The sequence below is a fragment of the Anguilla rostrata genome, chromosome 1, assembly GCF_018555375.3.
Source record: "Anguilla rostrata isolate EN2019 chromosome 1, ASM1855537v3, whole genome shotgun sequence".
Classification (NCBI taxonomy): domain Eukaryota; kingdom Metazoa; phylum Chordata; class Actinopteri; order Anguilliformes; family Anguillidae; genus Anguilla; species Anguilla rostrata.
The window spans coordinates 47,505,872-47,523,111 of NC_057933.1; the positions used below are offsets into that span (position 1 = coordinate 47,505,872).

Consider the following 17,240-nt stretch of genomic DNA (forward strand, 5'->3'; position numbering starts at 1 on the left):
TACTAGTGCTTGTTGAAGGTTTTTGAGTACTTAAAATGTTAGAAAACTCTCCACATGACGCATTTGCCTGATTGGTCATCGTCAGTTCAAAAGAGTGAAAACAAATGCGTAAGATTTGTGAAAGTGCCATTTTTAAGTTTATAGAACATGAGAACACAATCAGTTCACACTGAATAAAAGAGCAACTGGTACTATGCAAGAATATAGTATAATAGTACAATCAGTTCACCAGTCCAGTGACCGTTTACACAATGGCAAAAGTAATTATCAACGGTGATATTTCACTCAATGTGTTCAGAGAGGGAAGTTTTTTGTTTGATGAAACTACGATGTCTTTAGTGTAAATTTTGGTTGCCTCCATGATCATTCATTTCTCCCATCGACTCCTGTACCTGTACGGTCTCTGTCATTCTCCTGCTTGTACAGCACCTGCTCATGGCTCTCACAGAGGACTGCTTCTGCACATCATTTTGTATGTGTGTGCTAAATGTGTCCCTTAGAAACGTCTTTACACACTTTAGATTAACCTGGTTCTTGATTGTTACCCATTAGCAAGTTCTCACCCTATGACTGGGCTAGTCTGAACACCTCCCCTCCCAACCCCCATGGCTTTTCTGAGCAGTGTTTGTCTCTTCATCAAAGCTATATAACCAGATATTCCTTTGAGAAAAAGGTATGTGTTACCCAACATGTTCCAGACGTATAAAACATTTTAGAGTTAAAACTTAAAGCACAAATTATAAAATGAGTCAATTATTGTCTCGTTATTGTACGCGCATTCTGTGGAATATAATGCACAATTAAATATATGCCCTGTTGCATATATTGAAGTGGAATAGTGGATATTTCTGTATGTGCCATGTCATTTTACAAATATTTTTTGAACATATTGAAATTTGTATATATATTTTGTTTTCATATCAGTTCCTTGTTCTTTATTGGGAGGATTATACTGTAGTGTACACTGAGTAGCATTCTGGAAACAAATCTGGAAATCAGGCTGGTTAACAGATAATATGCATTGATCAGGTGCGTCTGAATCTGGAAAGCATAGTCCTATTCTAGACATTCCGTGTTCAGCCTCAAAATGTAGTTTTTTAGGCAGCTTGAGTTTCATATTTTAGTTCTGTAATATAAATGCCTTGAAGGGACCTGGGATTTCTGTGAGAAAGTCAGATTCAGGGCAACTCTTTGGTTGGTTGTTTTGGTCATTTACTGTATGAATCAGTGATGTAAAAGCTTTTTCACTTGGTGTGTACTTGGTATGCCCATCTGAAAACCACTACTATCTTTTCCACAAAATACCTAATGAAATTCAATTTTCTAGTGGATACAATTTTAAAATGACTACAATGAGGTGAACTGGTGAATTAAACAGCCCTAGACACACCTTTAACCTTTTACATGAAGAATAAAATTTTTTGCATCATTACATCGTTGAAGCATTCCCCATACACCATACAACCCATATCCTCTGAGGAAGAGGATCTGTGTGTCGCGGAAAGCCACCTGAAGAAATAACATTTTTTAAACCGAAAATAAAGTTATTAAAAGCATAAAAACAGTCAAGGAGAAACAGTTTTAAGGGTCGGGGGTGAGAGGGGATTTCAAATAATTACATCTACATTCATCAGTCTGTATTTCCAGGCAGTCTGTAAAGTCTCGCCAGGTTTACAGGGCTCTGTGTACAGTTCTTCCAACCTGTCAGCAGCCCTTTTGGGACCGCTGGGAAGCAGCACTCATACCCCTGAAGGCTCGCTCCGGGAGGCCTACCCGTCCACGGGGCGGTAGCTGAAGGCGTCCCCGTTTTTGGCGGTGCCGTTGGAGTAGCCCTTTCCCTTGTCCTGCCTCTCGCGGGTGAAGATGGTGTCCTGCTCGCTGTCAAACTCTGACTCTGACATCATCAGGCTGGAGTTGTGCTCTGTGCTCCTGTGCTTGAGGTCTGTGATGGAGGAGGCGGGGGTGGGGGGGGGGGGGGCAGACACAGTCTGAGCCTTAATGTGTAAGCCATAACTTTTAACCTGTAATCTTTAAACAATGTTATAAACACTGCACAACTCAGCTCATGCTATGGCAAAAGCACTGTGCACTGTGTGTGTGTGTGTGTGTGTGTGTGTGTGTGTGGAAACAACAAGAAGAAGTGACAGACTGTATTTTGGCCTCAGCTCCATCCTCTCCTGGTCATCCATGTTGTCTAAAATGGTGTACTTTGTTTTCTTCCTCACTTTCGTTCGCCTTCTCCTTGAAATTCTACAAAAGTGCATAAAACAGTGTGAAATGTTAATCATCCAGCTGAAGAACACATAAAAATAACATGCAGAAGGTGAACAGGGAATGCAAAACACTTTAATTGTTTAAAGACAAAGAACTGTGTAAAACAACACCATAATGGCTTTAGTGTGTAGCTTTTTAGTGTGTGGCTTTTGACTGTCAATTAGCAAATCTGGCTTGTGTAACTGAATGGATGTAAAGGGATGTGTTCCATACTCAAATGCATGCATTTGATAGCTATCACAAGACATTTCTTTTTCTCTTTCTCTCCTTAAAGCTCACATTTATCTATCAAATTCACTGCTTAGCCCCATGTTCTAAGCCACTCAATGTGATGTCATTTCCTGTACGATGGAAAGGCGACAGAGGCAATACCTTTTACAGCAGCACACGCAGGCCCAGGTGACTGACATGATGAGGATGACGCCCATGAAACAGGACAGGACAACGTAGAGGAGGCTCCAGTCTGGCAACAGAGGGACAGAAGGACAGGCGGAGCATGAGCATAACATAACACAGACGAGAACAGGTCCATCAGCCCAACGGTGCTCGCCAGTTTCCTGACTAAATTGTACCTAGTGCCCTGATTACCTACAGTCTAGATAGTATCTAACACCATATCAAGAGTTTCTGCCTCTACTACGTTTCCTGGCAGGCAAGACCCCCTAATATCACCACCCTGTGGCAGAGGACTAACTATTTAATTGGTTACCTTTTCACCAGAGGTGTAGCTAGGGGGTGGGGGGGGGGGTGTGTGCAGACCACACCGGGTGACACCATCAGAGGGGTGACACCAAAATGACTGGCAATACATTTTTTGTGCAGTGTTTTGTGTAGCACCGGGTTGAAACAGCTTCTTCAATTTCTCCGATGCGGTTTACTGCCGTTGATTTAATTAGTGGTATTAATGTGATGAGAAGCGCTTTGCTGTTTGAATGCATAACACGCAATTCCTTGTGCCCACACCCGCCAGCACCACCCCTCCTCCCCCACCCCCCCGTCCGGAACATCGGGTGACACCAACGGTCGACCGCACCGGGTGTCACCAACCCTAGTGATGCCACTGCTCTTCACACATTTATCTAATACCCAATACAGGTACAAGCTCATTGCATGTGTCATATAGAAGTATTTAGTATTTCTAAATATAATGTACGTCTGAGACCTGGACCTATGGTGTATAAATATTTAAAAATGACAATGATCACAATATTATCAAAGGTTGTGTGGAGGTTTAACTCATACAGAATGGTCAGGGAAACCTTAAACTGGTTCTAAATGCTGGGAAAACTAAATACACACTCTCATAGGCACTGAACTCATAATGAATAGATACACACTTTTGCATTTTAAACAGTGATCAAATTGAGTGAGTCTTGCACTATATAACTACTTGAGTATTTGGATTGACAAAATGTTCTCCTCAAAAATGCATATTATGAATTTAACAAAAAAAAAACAATACCAAAATTGCATTCCTATACAGAAACAAGTCTTGCCTCACATTTGAGAACCGCAAAAGCATTGGCAAGCCACAATTTTACCAGTTCTTGGCTGAAGGGACTTGGGGATGCATTATAAATGCATGCCACAGCCACATTTATATAAACCCCTGGGATACAGTCAATCACGGTGAATTATGTTTTATTGCATACTGCCTTCTTTACCATGCAGTATCATGGCAATCATTTGTTCTAAGGAGGAAGCAGTACAGTATTTTATTTATATAGAACGCCCTCCTGGCAAAACTCCATTTTATCTCACCACCCTTTTAAAAACTTATAGAAGCTCTAGATTTTCTAGATTTTGCTAGAAACACCATAAAAATGGGGCAGCAGTAGCTGAGGAGGTACAGCGGTTGTCTGGTAAACAGAGAATCGTCAGTTGGATCCCTGGCCTTCTGGATGTGTCAAATTGTCCTTGAGAAAGACAGGAAAGTCCAATTGCTTCCTCCAAGCTGGTTGGCACCTTTCACCGTTGGTGTGCGAGTGTGTAAATGGGTTTATAAGCGGCAGTCATTGTAAAGTGCCTTGTGCAGCAGTTGCCAGAAAATTCTCCATATAAATGCAGTCCATTTGCCATTCACAACAGAATTAGGGAGAACTGCTTTTAAAGTATATGCACTACATGCGGAATAAATTTTAGGAGTCACTAAAACTAGATGCCTTGGTGTGCAATTGCTTGGTACAATCCATCTGTATTACCTTACAAATAGTATTGTGTATAAGTGTGTTCATACGCACAAACTTTTCTATACATTAAATGTTAAACTCTGTATACTTCTCCTATGTATATTTCTCCCACATGTATATTCTGTTGAGACATTTCATATGCATAGGGTCTTTGTACACAGCTTGTCTGAAATTGTCTGCAAAAAAGAACGCTGGTCTGAGTAGGATGCCCGTCTCAAATATAAAATTTGATTTGAAAAGAAAAAATATGACCAAATATAAACATGTGCATAAGCAAAATATACATTTACAAAATCCCTGTGCAAGGCTATACAAGTTCCACAGTAAGAGTGATGAAAACCACGGTCAGGTTGAGGATAATACAGGCATGAATTCAGGTGGAAATACAGTATAGAGAGACTGCCTGGCTGAGAAGCGCTCACCACAGTTGCTCACTCCATCACCAAGGAAACGGCGAATAGGGTTCTCCATCCAGAAGGGCTCACAGGCACAGCGCTTGCTGAAGGGGTCACACTGGCCGTGGCCCGAACAGCGCAGCAGGCACACTGCACCACACACAGAACAGAGGCGGAGGGTGGGGAGAATTCAGCGTGCTGGAAAATGCAGGCTATTCACACAGTGAAGAATGAAGTGAAGTGAGCATAGAGGACAGACATTTGAATTACATTCATCTGTGAATTTCTGGTACTGTATATAAAAACACTGAGACAGTTACTTCTGACAGAAACTTCAGGACAGTGAGCGTCTGTCCTGGAAAAGGGTCAGCGATTTATCATTGGACCCCTCCTGCGGTGCATTGTGGGTCTTACTAGTGGTGTCCACCCTGAGGGTCCTGAAGAGCAGGAAGTCGGCCTTCCCCCTCAGCAGCAGGCTTCGCAGCAAGCGGGTGAGCTGGGGGCCCGGCATCGGCCCGTCCCGTCCTCGTACACAGAACCTCAGCGCAGCGCTGCACACAAACGCAACATCCCAAGACTTTAGGGCCAATGTCAGAACACAAGCTCAGCTTTAAGATAACTCAATCCACCTGTCAGCTATTTCTTATAGCAGCTAGAGGCCTTCAATGGGAGTGTAACGTATGAGAAAAACTGGACAAGTCATTCTGGTTAACAGAGGCTAAAACAGAAAAGGATCCTTAAGTGGTTTCAGAATCCCAGCAGTACCCTGCAGATGGGTTCACTACGTATGTGGCGGTGGCAGCCCGGGCGCAAGCGTTACCTGATGTCAGACTTCGCGTGCAGCCCCCGCACGCTGATGTCAGAGTCCAGCACGTGGAGAAGCGCGGCCAGCTGCCTGACCACTGTGTCCCTCTGCTGCTGGGACACCTGGGACACGGCCACCGCCAGCTCCAGCTCCACCTCGTCCCTCCTGTGGGGGTCTGGAGCAAATGGTCCTCAGGTTATACACATTCTAGCCACTAGGGGGTCTGGAGCAAAGGGTCCTCATGTCATACACATTATAACCACCAGGGAGTCTGGAGCAAAGGGTCCTCATGTCATACACATTATAACCACCAGGGAGTCTGGAGCAAAGGGTCCTCATGTCATACACATTTTAACCACTTGTAGCACTAGAGAGGGTGAGAGAGGAGGTGAGACAGGTGAGGAGGTGAGTATGATAACATGAGGGTGAGTGGAGAGGTTCAGAAGAAGTGGGAAAATGTTTGAAAAGGAGGTGGGACCTTTCACAGGAGGTGAGAATGAGGGAGGAGGTGAGAGATGACAGAGGGAGTGGGGAGAGGAGAGCAGTGGTGGGAAACAGGGAAAGAGGAGGTGAGGCAGGAGGTGAAAGGAGGCAGGGAGAAAGGCCCTACCAGGACGCACTTCCACGGTGGCGGTGGCCATGCTGGTGCGTCTCTGGGAATCGGTCACGCACAGCTGGAACAGGTAGGTCCCCTCCACCAGGTTGGCCAGGCGAAGAAAGGCCTGCCGTTCCGACCCGTACAGGACGTCCTGCGCACAGGGGGGAGAAAACCCATTAGCCGGTCCCCTCTCGCGCACCCGAAACTCAGAGGAGCTTGGCGGGAGCCCCCACTCACCCCAGCGGCAGGGCTCTGGCCATCTCGCACCCACAGGTATGACACGTTGGCTGGGTCAGCCCCGGAAACCGAGCCCCTCAGCACCAGGGAGTTGTTGGGCAGGATCAGGGTGTGGCTGCCCCCGGCATGGACCACAGGGGCAAGATCCTGGGCTGCGGGAACATTGCCATAGCTCACTTAGGGCTTAAGCGTACACTGATATCTTAAACCAGGGATCATAAATCTCATCCAGAAAGGGCCAGTGTGGGTGCAAGCTTTGTTTCAACACAGCGGCAACACATTGTGATTCCACTAATTTAGGTTCTCAGCAAAGACTAGTGGTTGATTCATAGAATCAGACGTATGACAGCTTGGTTGGAAGAAAAAGCCTGCACCCACCTTGGCCCTTTCTGTATAAGATTGAGGGCCCCTGTTTCTTAGCAACCAAAAGGAAAGATAGGACCAATATGATGCCACAACGACGTGTTTATTTTTGAAATCACCCTTGTCTTTTTTCAAGCACTGTGCAGAATCCAAGCTCAAGCTCAAACACACTTTCAAGGACCTATTCAAACCTGACTGCTGTAAGGATTAATGGCAGACCTGAATCTCACCTTCGGTCACAGTAACAGTGAGGGAAGCGCTGTCTGATGCCCCCTGCTGGTCTGTCACTGTCAGCCTGAAGATGTAACTGCCTGCCCCCAAACCTGTTGCCATGGCCACTGCCTTGTCAGCATCCTCTATCTTCATCCCAGGAGGACCACTTCAAGACAATGACAGGGATTACCAGAGGAACAGTGCAATAACAGCAAACAGTGCCAGCTATGTCAACCAAGCTAAATCTCAGCCAACATCACTCCTGAAGCCCTGGAACACTAAATGGTTTCCATGTGAGGCTTGATGTTACATTTCATGAGCCAATGTCTCACTCACAATATAAACAACACAATCTCCACCCTTCAAACTCACAGCAATCTCAATTTGTTTAGCCATAGCAGAGCCCACTGAGGCCCTAAAAACAACCTGTGGAATTAAAGCCTCCCTTCTTTCCTTCCTTTCTTATTTCCTCCCTCCACTCTATCTTCCCTTCTCTCCTTCCTTTCTTTCACGCTTTCCTTCCTTTTGTTCATCTCTCACTTTCTGTCCTTTCTTTTCCTATCTCACTTCCTTCTTCCCTTCTCTCCTTCCTTTCCTTCACCCATTCCTTCCTTACGTCTATTCATCTCTCACTTTCTGTCCTTCTCCTCTCTCACTTCCTTCTTCCCTTCTTTCTTTACTCCCTCCCTTCCCCCTCTCCCACCTTCCCTCTCTTCCCCTGTTTAAGAGAAAATTCTGCAGTGTAGGCTGAGTGGCCAGTCTCAGGTAAGTACCTGATGGCTTCCCAGTGGAAGGTGGCAATGCCCTGGTCGTCAGTGCTGCCACTGCCGTCCAGCCTGGTGCTGTTCACTGGAAGGGTCAGCAGCCTGTCTGGCCCCACCACTGCGGTAGGGCCCGTGTTCTCCTCTGGGGCACACAATGAAAGAACAGAACTACAGCTGAGGGACTATCTTTACACAGCAAAGCACTCATTAGCACTGTTCTTTTCAGAGAAAGTGAAATTCAGGGAAAGTGTGTGGGTGAGTGTATCAAGAATTTATAAATTTGTCTCGTGGGGACTTGGAACTATGTTTCCCTGAGTTCAAAAACATCACATTTTAGACAAAAGAGGTATTTTAAGGTAAGATTAGATATCACGAGAACCTTATTAATTTAACTGGGCTGATGACTGAGCCGCCCAAAAGCAGTTGGCTGATGATCATCACTTAACTTAAAAGCACCTACATCATTTGGCCGAGCATTCCACACACAGATACGAGTACATTTTTCAAGGTTCAGTGGACTAGCATATAAGGGGGACAGAGACAAAGATGGCTCAAAAAGGAGAAAAAGAGGCAAGCTCACCAGGCTGCACAAGGATCGTAACGTTGGAGGAAGCTTGCTGGCCTGCCGAGTCAGTGACGGTCAGCTGGAAGGAGTACACGCCCTCATGCAGGTCTGACAGCTGGAGGAGGGGAGTCCTCACACCCTGGAGAGAGACCCAGAAAGTAGGCTCACACCACCAATACGCAACACTGGACTATTTATTACATTTCCCCCATAACAGAGACAGGGAGAGATACAACGAGAGAGAGAAAGAGAGACCTGTATTGCATCGTAATATCTCTTAATATGTGTTTTTAAATATGCCATGCCAATGACACATTTAACTGTCCTGACAATACAGTTGTGACAAATACACAAACTTTGGCTATTTTGTGAGGAAGGGAGGGGGTTCGGAGAATCGGATCTGAAAACTACCCACTCGGTGTGGAGTAACCACAATGTCTCAAAAGACTAGAGGAAGGGGACAAAGTAACCAAACAGAAAAATAAATACTCCCAAGGGAGAATATCCCTAGGTATACCGTACTAAGTTAGACTACCCGTGAAAGGGTGAAAAGAACTAAGGCCAAGGAGTCTATAAAACTAGAGAAAACTCATAGGGGAGATTATCCAAGTCAAACAGGTATAACAGTAGGTAGGAACTAAGGAAAGGAGTAATAAAACTAGACAGAATAGAGTAATAAACTCCTATGGGCGGTAAGCCAACAAAAATATACCCAGAGAAAAGGGCAAAACCGAACAGAAAAAGGAGTATAATAAAGCTCTCATAAAAAGAACTAAGAGTGTAAGGGTAAAAACTAATGATAACAGCCCTAGTACCGAGGACTGATAATGAACCACCCAAAATGTAAAGCAGAGTAAAAGATTATTGTGCAACCTTAGCAAATAATCCCTTAAGTCTCAGCATTCAGTACAACAGAGATCTCTTCACAAAGGAGCACTGTAAAGTCACAAAACACACTGACAGAATTACTGGCTAATGTGTAACAAGAGTTGACACAAGAGCACAGACAGCAGGCCAGCAAGAGCTTAAATAGGAACTACAGCAGGTGAACCCAATTAGCTCAATCAGGGGAATTACCTGACAAGGATGCCCTCCAGTGACCAAGAATAGCCACTACCACCCAAAACCATGACAGTATTGTTGAATAAGTCATGCCAATGAGGCATTTATATTGAAACTGAACTGAGATAAATAGATGTAGAGGTAGAGACAGAGTACAAGAACAGCACACACCACACAACATACAAATCTGCTCAAAGCCCAGGGGGTCCCTGCCATCTGTTTTGGAGTTATTTTCAGTGTGTCTACAGGTGACCTCACCTCCATGGTGGGGTCTCTGCCGGGGCTGTGGGAAAGGAGGGTCCAGGAGTAGCCAGCGATAGGGTGGTCATCACTGCTCTCACTGCCGCTCAGGGCGACATGGTTGAGGGGCAGGGTGAGGGTTAGGTTGGGGCCAGCAATGGCTACCGGGGGGAGGTCCACTGGCCTGATGGCCCTCACTGTGGCCAGGGTGGAGTCAGTCGCCCCTTCTGAATCAACCACGGTCAGCCTGTGGACAACACAAATGACAAGCGCTACTCCAGGTGCTCCTTTTACAATGATTCTTCATTCAGTAGAATTTCTGGTGCTCATTTGTCATTGAACTTTCCCCACACACAAATAAAAATGACTTATAAGACAACAAGAGTTTGCATTAGCTGGCAATTGCTGGTTTTTGGCTGGTAAAAAAAGTCCAATAAATGTAGTCTTCTTTAAAACAAAAAACAAACAAAAGTAAACAAAATAAATAGATAGAGCATAAGTAATGGTTCTTAAAATTCCAAATATGACTTTCACATTTTACACAATGGCACAGCAACCTATTATTGTCATCACCCCAAGTCAACCTCCAGCATGAAGCAAGGAATTAAATCGTGTCAAAACTGCATGGAGAAGCTGCCTGAAGGAGGAGAATTTCGCACAGCTAAAGTGAATCTCAGGATACACTATAACTAACAAGACATTCAGTTTCAATTCAGCTAGTGGCAGGTGCCCACGCTACAAAATATCACAGAAAATGAAAGGGCATATGCAAAATAAGTTGTTGGTAGGCTATCACAGCACTGTAGTAATTTTTGCCCTGACAATGCAGAACTTGACCTTGAACAAGTTCAAAAATTAACTTGCAGATGTGATTTTTTCATCCTTATTCAGTAATAGATGATTCTAATTATTCAAAAGAAAAATATGCTTCAGTAAACAACTAATGATGGAAGATCATGACAGGTTCTTTTGTTGAGAAAAAGCGTATCCATATAGACTGAATGCTAGTGTAATATCACCTTTATGAATGTATATTTTCAAATAGTTTTTTAAGTCCAAAAATGCAAGATTCTGCTGTTACACATCAATAAACAACCCTGGCTATGGTGCACACATAAAGAGCTGATATGGCCACAATTTTAATAATTTGCCCAACAAACTGGAGTTAAATCTGACTAGGAAGGATATAAAATCCAATAATAACAGTAAAAGATTAACTCCTTTGGATAAGACTTCAAGTTGTCAGCTACCAGGTATAATCATTGAAAGTGTTGAAGGGAAAGACGTAGCTAGTAACTACCGGAAAGTGTAGCCAGGTGTATACACGGTAAAAAGAGGTACAGTATAGTCAGGTGTATATGTGGTAGCGGAGGGTGTGGCCAAGGCAGGGAGATGCACATTACCTGAAGGTGTAGTTCCCAGGTTCCAGGTCTGACAGGCGAAGGATGGCGGTGTCTGCTGAGGTTTTGAGTTTCCGCGGTGGGCTGGACACTTCCTCCCAATGGTAGCTTGCTACCCTGTCATCGTCAGTGCTCCCTGTGAGAAACCAGCCAAGACACAACAGCTGAGGAATTCCCATCCATCTCCCATGCAGCACAGACATGAGGATCTAGTGGACCATTTCCTACACAGAATGGCATTGTGGGTCTTTTCAGCTAAATATGAGAACTCAACAATTGTTCTACTGTCACAAGCAAATCCAAGTATGTTTATTGCAGTGCCCCCTAACAACAACATCTCAGAATTAACTATATTTTTCTGCGCATTTATTTTACTTAAACAATGCAAGAGTTTCTGAGTTTGGAAAAGATTCTTTTGTAAATGTTATCCATTTATAAACTGTGCTGTGTTCTCATGTCATCACGATAAGGGGGAAAGAGGAACGTACGGCTGCCATCGATGAAGACAGAGCCAGCAGGGAGGGTGACCTCCTGGCTCTCAGGCGAGGCGATGGCTCTGGGGGGCTGGTTCTCGTGAGCCGCTGTGGGGAGAGAAACACAGGATCCTCTTTATCAGATGCAGAAGCACAACTGATCCAGGAACAGAACAGAATGGATAATTCCGCACCGTACGTACCGGCCTTAACGGTAACGTTCACAAAGCCCTCTCCGTAGGCGCCGTCCCCGGTCACACACACTTTCACTGCATACAGGCCTGTGGACAGCTGGCAGCAGTAGCGAATCAAATTACTTGTCAAAGGTCAACCGAAGTTATCTAAATTAATATCAACACAACACAGGTGTCATTTAAGACAAGCGTTTCGCAATAAAATGGAAATTGGCTGGCAGGAAAATGAAACAAATAATACTGTTAATTACAAACTGTGATATCATGTGCCATATAGATTAGAGCTACGGGTAAGTTAGGAAGGACTTTACTCCAGACAGCCTGACAGACTCGCTGTGTTTGCCCTCCATCTCTCCCTGGTGGCCAGTTGGGTAGCTGATTAAACTCCACTCGTAAGCATAGGAGGTCTCTGAAAAAAAAAAAAACATGAAAGCAGCAGGTGCTTATTCAAACCTTATTAGCACTAGGAACAATCAATGCAATGCATCAATGCAATGAAAAGCACAGATCTAATCTAGTACAAGCATTCTGATTCCCTTTGTGTATTCAGGGCGGTGGGATTTAGACCTTAGTGACTTGGGAACCAAATCCAAAACAATAGCATGGATGACCATCCTGACCAGACACACACACAACAACAACAACAACAACAATGATAATGTACTCCTTCTCTAAGCAACACAATCCTCCTTTTTGGTCACTGAGGCAGTGTCACAAGGGACAAGTGAAAGAGCGACATACTGGACTGTGGCTCAGATATTACTGATGTGTTCAGCTCCACTGAGTTCCTGGGCAGTGACACTTCCACAGGCTCTCCCACGGACACTAGCAGGGTCCTGCCTGTGACAGCAGAGTGAGAAAGAGAGAGACTGAAGGCTATTATTGGTCCTCAGTGGAAAAGACTTTTGAACACAGCAATACCTGGTTTTGAGATGGCAGTTGAAGCTGGAGTATCGGACACAGGTGGGAGGTTTTCTTTGGGTGGGGAAGTCCCCATTTGGCTCTGGGGGGTGGAGTCTGCACTGCTGTTTTGGAGTTGGGGTGTGGTCTCCAGACTGCTGTAGGATACATTCTGCGAAATATCACTATCCTAAAAAGGATAATATACATAACAGAAAGAAACACATACATTTTATTAGCATTTTCTTTGATGGCCTTTCATGCAAATACTCACTTTAAGTCACGCTCCACATATTCCACATTTTGATGAAACATGGGAAAGAGTGGTGAAAGCGCGGTTGGCAATAGGATATTGTTAAAATGCATGCAAATAACAACTGATAGGCTATGTTAAGGTTGACAGTTACCAACCATCACAAAAAGCTCTAAAATGGAGGAAACACCCAACCTTACTGATCAGTGGGCTATATCCCAATCATTTCATGAAATCCCCATTGTTATTTAGCCTGTTTTGTAATATTGGCAGGGTTGTAACCCCCCTATCCCCCTGTAAATTACACCCTTGACGTATTGATTATTTTTTTTTTGCCTCAAAGGCAACATAAAGATAGGCTGTACAGACTGAGTCAGCACTTACGCAGGCAGCAGGAACAAACAGGATGTGCTTCACATTCAGTGATTAAGACTCAGTCTTCCTCTCAGCATGTTATGACACAGCCGTGCTTGAAATGCCAGACACGAACCGTGCACAACATTTCTTTTTCTCCCTCCATTTTGTATTTTTTTCACCTTAATTATTTGTTTTCAGAGTGTCCACTTCACATTCAAAGCATAAATGAGCCTATTAAAACAATATTGATAAACATGAAAGCAATGTCTGTAATGTCAGCATGAAAAAGAGATGCCCATATCGCCCCTCCCTAGGCTGTGTGGGCATATCGATGTCACTAGATGAACAGATTTGGCAGACACTCACACTGAGGCCTTCTGGTACAGAAACTGGGGACATGAGGGTAGGGCCAGAGTCAGTGGGTGGAGCTGGAACAGAATCTAGGTTACCGGGGGCGGAGCTACGCAGAAAAAGGCTGCTCTTGGTCGGGTTCTGCAGAGAGTCCTGAGGAGAATCCTTCTCCCCTCGGCTGCCCCCGGACTCTGACAGGTTAAGACCCTCCCTTCCTGGTACCGAGGGCCAATCCAGGTACCCCGAGCTCTCCTTCAGTTCTGCCTTGGAGCCCACGAAGCTGCTGCCCCTGATCCCGTCCCCGTCCTCCGAGTTCTGGTAGCCCTCGGGGTAGTCGATATCCGCCAGGGCGGAGTCGCCGAAGCCGTGGGCTCCGTCGAACAGGCCCATGTCCTTGAGGGCTTCGGCCCCCTTGGGCCTGAGGAGCGGGCGCCAGCGGCCTGGGTAGGGCTGCCCCCGCACCAGGGACTGCAGGACCAGCGTCTGGGCGGGGCCGCGCTGCAGGAAGGCCACGTAGGAGTCGGTGCCGGGCCGCTGCTTGGGCTGGCAGTTCTCCTTGCGCTGGCAGCTGAGGACGTAGCAGCGGCGCTCGAAGTACCAGGCCAGGTCGCAGCCCGGGAGGTCGCAGCAGGCCTCGGCGCAGTGCACCAGCGACGACACGTCCGGCACGCGCAGGATGCTGCTGCTCTTCAGGTTGGGCGAGATGATGGTGTTTGAGAACGTCGCCCCCTGCCAGCACTGCTCTGCCACTATACCTGTGGAGCAGGGGGAAACACGAGAGATGGGTGAAACACCTGCATAGCTTAGTCCGGACCACAGGTAAACCCCTAGGACCACTACACAAGCCATCATTATCCAAATATATATATTTTTTGTTCAGTGTTTGAAACCAGCTCACAGTGTTTCCTTCATATGTATCAGACAATTCAGCATTTCTCATCCTAAGTCATGCCCAAAACAGATGGCTGCAATTGTTTACCGGAACCAGAAACAAAAATGCCATCAATTATTCAGGAACTTTTCTGTAGTTGCCCTTCTAGGCTTTTGTTGCTCATCAATGTCTGTTAAAAGGCAACATCTGTAGTGCTTGGACTTTTAACTAGACTGTCTCTCAACTATGATAATGAACAAAGGATGCAATATGAGACAGTGACAGTTATTTTAGGTGACAGTTAAATTCTTTTTGACATACTTCACGCAAAGGAGCAATGTTTTTTGCTATGTTCAAGCACTACTAAATAAACATTGCTACGACAACAAAACATTTTCATTTTTTCCCAAATTACAACAAAATACTTCATACTACTAGAACACTTCTTACTACTAATTCTAGAACTTCAAAGATTCTAACAAGGACCAATTACACAATTGTTGTACTGTGATTTTACGTTTTGTGCGTAAAACCGCCTTACCTTTTGTGCATAGCAGGAAAACACAAAAAAGCAGGACAGGAGCAGTTCTCATGATGTCAGAGCATCAGTTTGGGGTGTGGCTTGATTTAGTCCTTCTGCATTGGCCACCTAAGCCTGAACCAACAGAAAAGGGTGTTATAGCCATGCATATCCAGCACAAAGCAAATTAATTCATGAATACATGGTCTGTGAAGAGATCCAAAATACTGAACGTATGAACAAAGGATAACTTTCAGTTACGATATTAATTGATTTATTAGCATCTATATTAGCTGAATATATATATATATATATATATATTCATCTAATATATAACAAAAGACAGACCTGTAGAGATTGAAGGAATGAATATTGAAATATATGCAACAGACTTGGATCTAAATATACTGAATTGTTCCTCACATATCTGTTGATTCTCTCATGAAGTACTGTACACATGAATGAATAACAAATAGCCATGAGGTCAGACTGGTACTGCACAACCACTGGCTGACATAATTCCATATAGGCAACTGTTTGTCATAGCACTTTATTTCTCTATTCCAACAGCCTGGTAAGAAGCCATCGTTTTGGACAACATTATGACACCTTTTCTTGGCTATAAAACTCATGTCTAAACTATCAGGGCTAACAAAAAAATTAGATATATTTTTATGTGGAAGGGCAGATATCCTGGAGGTATCCTGTATCCTTCCTCTTCCATTCTTGAAAAATATCTAGCACACAGGTGAACAAACAGGACCAGGTGAAGAGGTTGAGAGTAGTGAAGGCGTTTGCAGACTGAGAATGCAACACATTGCCTGGCCAATCAACAAGAGTTTCAAGGGTCAAATGACATGCATCAGGAGTGTACATGCAGGTGATTGGACACCCTACATTGAAGGTGCTCTCTGACAGGCAATTTTCACCTGGGCATGAGTCCAGAATTTGACCTCGATGGCCAACAGTGCCCAACAATGACTCGTTTACATGGCTTGGAGTTTAGTTAGGCCTGTTAAGCTCAAATAGGTAGCACACCCGCACTTCAAAAACAGGATCTTTGAGGAAAGGGGTTACATAAGGAAAGGGCTAGTTAGCCACACAAGCTCACATAATAACCCTTGTGTGTATGAAAAACAAACAGCACACCAAGGCTGCTTCCGTGCCATTTGTTTGGACAGTGCAAAGGATAGTTTGTTTTATTTTCCAGCTAGTGGTCTCTCTTGAAGGAATAAGAGTTTTATTACAGGTGAGGGTGCAACCATGCACTCAGGAGGCAATCCTATTTCAACAGGAACACAGCTGCCTGGTGCGCAGGACAAAAATATCTTATTGGGAGACCGGTACATTTCTGACTCAAAGCCTTGTCACCGGTAAGCATCTAGCATGTCACACTTGTTATAATAAAGATGCAATGAGTTTTTCATTGAATATGTATGCGCTGCCCGAAACGGGCGGCATTTGTCAACAAGATAATTAATTCTTCGTTTTCGCATACATATTCACAGGCCTGTTTTTCCCTTCGACAGAAATAATCAGTGCCACGAAACACAGTAGGAAGCATCGCACATTGAAACGCTATCTGTACTAGACGTTGAAACACACCTACCTTCATCGTACCAGCTCTCCTGTAAAGCTACATCAGCATCTTTTCATCCGCCCGTTATTTATCCTTTACACGAGCTCAGTTTTTCTTCTTTCCGGAACTTGGACCCTAGGTGTATTTTGTATTTGCTGTGACGACGCAGGACGTTGTGTCTGCATGCAAAGCTTGAATACCGAAGGGGATGTGCGCAGTGATGCTTAAAAAGAGGCTGCGAGGTCTTGGTTGCTACGCTAGTGCCTATGCGCGACCGAGGGGTGTGAGTGATGATGAGCTAAGCGTCTGGCGCTCGGGATCGAGCACAGGAGGTGATGGCGTACAACAAGCTAAAACTTGTGCGTGCGTGCGCGCGCACTCGAGTGCGTGCTTCAATTTGGATATCTTAATTTAAAAACAACGCAGTTTATTTTTCGCTCGTAGGATTATCGCGGTAGGCCAGTGGTTCTCAAAATTGGTCTTGGCCCCCCTGTGTAAACTGGTTTTCGTTTTAACCACAATAGCAACCCAAGCATTTTAACAAGCTGTTATTTTTTCCTAAGTGCTTTTCGCGTTCAGAGGGATTCTTTGCCCTCTTGAGGCATATTATGTCAGAAATAGCTGTAATTATTTAATT

The 17,240-nt window shown here is 44.7% G+C and overlaps 1 protein-coding gene across 2 annotated transcripts; it reads right to left on the bottom strand.

Annotated features, from left to right (window-relative positions):
• Window positions 1–113: 113 nt before the first annotated feature.
• kiaa0319 (KIAA0319 ortholog) lies at window positions 114–16,916 on the bottom strand. 2 transcript variants are annotated; one of them, XM_064338949.1, is made up of 21 exons: window positions 16,634–16,911; window positions 15,046–15,159; window positions 13,649–14,388; window positions 12,694–12,862; window positions 12,514–12,612; window positions 12,084–12,181; window positions 11,782–11,869; window positions 11,594–11,686; window positions 11,109–11,241; window positions 9,724–9,952; window positions 8,419–8,542; window positions 7,848–7,980; window positions 7,092–7,240; window positions 6,499–6,650; window positions 6,274–6,412; window positions 5,679–5,838; window positions 5,273–5,409; window positions 4,886–5,008; window positions 2,647–2,737; window positions 2,150–2,250; window positions 114–1,942 (listed from the first exon to the last, which is right to left on the bottom strand). In XM_064338949.1, exons 2-21 carry the CDS (start codon window positions 15,095–15,097, stop codon window positions 1,770–1,772), a joined length of 3,183 nt encoding a protein of 1,060 aa, XP_064195019.1. In that variant the 5' UTR covers window positions 15,098–15,159; window positions 16,634–16,911; the 3' UTR covers window positions 114–1,769. The 2 variants fall into 2 exon arrangements, with proteins under 2 accessions (XP_064195019.1, XP_064195029.1); XM_064338959.1 differs by lacking the exons at window positions 114–1,942; window positions 2,150–2,250; window positions 2,647–2,737; window positions 4,886–5,008 and having other exon boundaries at window positions 6,284–6,412; window positions 16,634–16,916.
• Window positions 16,917–17,240: the final 324 nt, after the last annotated feature.